This window comes from Impatiens glandulifera, chromosome 1 (assembly GCF_907164915.1).
Source record: "Impatiens glandulifera chromosome 1, dImpGla2.1, whole genome shotgun sequence".
Classification (NCBI taxonomy): domain Eukaryota; kingdom Viridiplantae; phylum Streptophyta; class Magnoliopsida; order Ericales; family Balsaminaceae; genus Impatiens; species Impatiens glandulifera.
In genome coordinates, this window is record NC_061862.1 from 128,213,927 (window position 1) to 128,216,530 (window position 2,604).

General features: G+C 29.4%; 1 protein-coding gene across 1 annotated transcript; it reads left to right on the forward strand.

The window, feature by feature from the left end:
* The first annotated feature begins 1,459 nt into the window (after positions 1-1,459).
* Positions 1,460-2,293, forward strand: LOC124942952 (zinc finger protein 7-like). Its single transcript, XM_047483523.1, has one exon. The coding sequence runs from the start codon at positions 1,460-1,462 to the stop codon at positions 2,291-2,293; it is 834 nt and encodes a 277-aa protein (XP_047339479.1).
* Positions 2,294-2,604: the final 311 nt, after the last annotated feature.

Consider the following 2,604-nt stretch of genomic DNA (forward strand, 5'->3'; position numbering starts at 1 on the left):
ATTTTTATTATTGAAAGTTAGAATTATCATAAACATAATATTAATTCACTCCAACTTAAAATGTTTGAACATGAAATAAAACACGTAGTTTTTAATTTCTTTGAAACCACTTTTGTCATATGAACTTTTTTAATGAGTTGTTTTTGTTAAGTTATATTTTCTAATATTATCTACTTTAATTTTTATAATGTAACAAAAGCTTGGTTAAATATATTATTTGTCGTATTTAAAATTAAATATGTTATTTGTCGTATTTAAAATAAAGAAAGTTTATGGGATGCGGCTTGAATCAAATTGATACTTAATTTGAAGAATATTTTCAGCATCTCTAATGAACTTTATGCTTAATTTGAGATGTTAATAGATATTAAAAATCATGACTTTATTTAATTTATCTGTATTTTAGGTATTCATATGATTATTTCCCAAATAAATAGAAAAGAATAGGTAATAATGTTTGATTTTTTTATATTAATTTTATTAACCATTGAAATGTTTATGTTAAAGCTATATTGAGCCAATATTGTCTAATTTTTAATTTTAATAAAGTACTATACTATACACACCCACGTTTCTTAGATATGGCTTCTCTTAAAAATAAGTAATAATGTTTGAATTAAATAGCATATAAAAAATTATGTTTGGAATGTGTTTTATTTAGGTATATTGAACCAATATTGTGTCATTTTTTAAAGTCATAGAAAACCTATTTAATGTGTTGTTTGTCGTATTTTAAATGAAGAAAGTTGTTGAAAATGCCACTTTAATAAACTTATATTTTATTTAAGATATTGGGAAATATATAATCATGTTTTTCAGATGTCGTTTCTCTTAACTTAATACGTTTGATGTATTTTTATAATTATTTTCTTTTCGTTCATCCATTTTTGCTTGTTTTTACAGTTGTAAAGTCATTATACCGTCAAATTTTTCATGATTCTTGATTTTTCAATAAACGTATAAAATTGTTAGAAAAATAAAAGAACTATATTAATTGGCATAGAATTCTAATTTGATTAAAAATCTGGCCTCCTTTATTACCATTAAACTTCTTCCTTTTTTGTTAGTATAGATAAACATTAAAAAATAATATTAATGTACTTTTATTAAAAATGAAATGTCATTTTGAACATTTTCATATATAGTTTTATTTGAGAAATTTTAACACATTTTAACATCATCTTATTTGTAAATGTAAATAAAAAATAATTCAAACTCTCCTCATGTGTAATTAGGATGGATATTATTAGGGAATTATCTTGTAGGAATCTTTAGATTTTTACTATATTCAAATATAAAAAATCTCTTTATGGTAAAATATCTTTTCATCAATTAGTGTAGAGATTTTTTACATTAATGCTCTTAAACTCTTTAGTGTATATATATATTGTAAAACAACTTAGTCTCTTCACACATATCATCTTCCTTCCTAACATCGAGAGAAAAATATTTTTAGAAGATGGAGGCCAGTCATGAAGTGAAGGAGGGAGACTATGTTGTTGTGGAAGGACCAACCACTGGATCTGAGCCGGTTCTTAACATGGAAGCCTTGAATGAACACAACCCGGTTGGCTCTAGTGTGTTGGATTCCTCCTCTCTCTTGGAGGAAAATAAGGTAAAGTTACCTTCTCAGAAAAGGTCTTTCTCTTGCGACTATTGTAACCTATCTTTCTCGGATTTCCGTGCTTTGGGAGGGCACCAAACTTCCCATAAGCGTGAGCGTGACCTCGTAAACAAGGAATTTGAGTTGCGTAGGTATTACCAGTCCCCTCCTCCGGCATACCGTCACTACCCTTACACCCATCACCATTCACCTATGTTTTCTTCCGCATTAAACAGATCTTCTTCATTAAGGTTAAGATACACTAATAGGCCATTTCCTTTAGGGTTTCAAATGGGTTCTTATACCAATGGGCCTCCATTTAATGGGTCAAACAATCATAGTGGATCAAATTTTGGGTCCTTTTCTAGTCCAAGATCCCCAATCATGCCTCACAACTATGTACCCCCACAACCACTCTACTCAAGTAGGTTTAGGAGTTTTGGAGAGTATCATGCAAACATTAATGGTGGTGGTGGTAGTGGCAGTGGTGGAGGCAATAACATCAATATTGCACCACCATCTAGGTTCCCGGGAAGTATTAGTAACCATGGAGGAGGTGTGTCGAGGTATCTTTCAGAGACACTGACTCCCCATGGGAACAGCACTATGGATGCAGGCTTTCTGAATCTTGGTAATGGACCTGTGGAAGGTGATGGTGGAGGTGAACTTGATTTGGATCTGAAACTTTGAAAGATGTGATTTGTTTCAGCTAGCTTATGATTATGTGTGTTTTGTTTTTAATTTTTAGTTTTTCGTTTCCTTCTCTTTTTCTAGGACTTTTTTTTATTTGTTGTTGTTGTAGTTTAAGAAAAAAGAAGTTGAATAATTGTGATGGCATTTCTTATTAGTTTTTATGGTTATTTTAAATGGGATGTAACATGTTTTTCGTTTTTAATATAATTTATTGTTTTAATTTAATGATTATTCATTTTATTTTATTGTAAATTCCGAAAACACATCCACTTGACAAAATAAAATAGTAATAATAATGCAAAACGCTA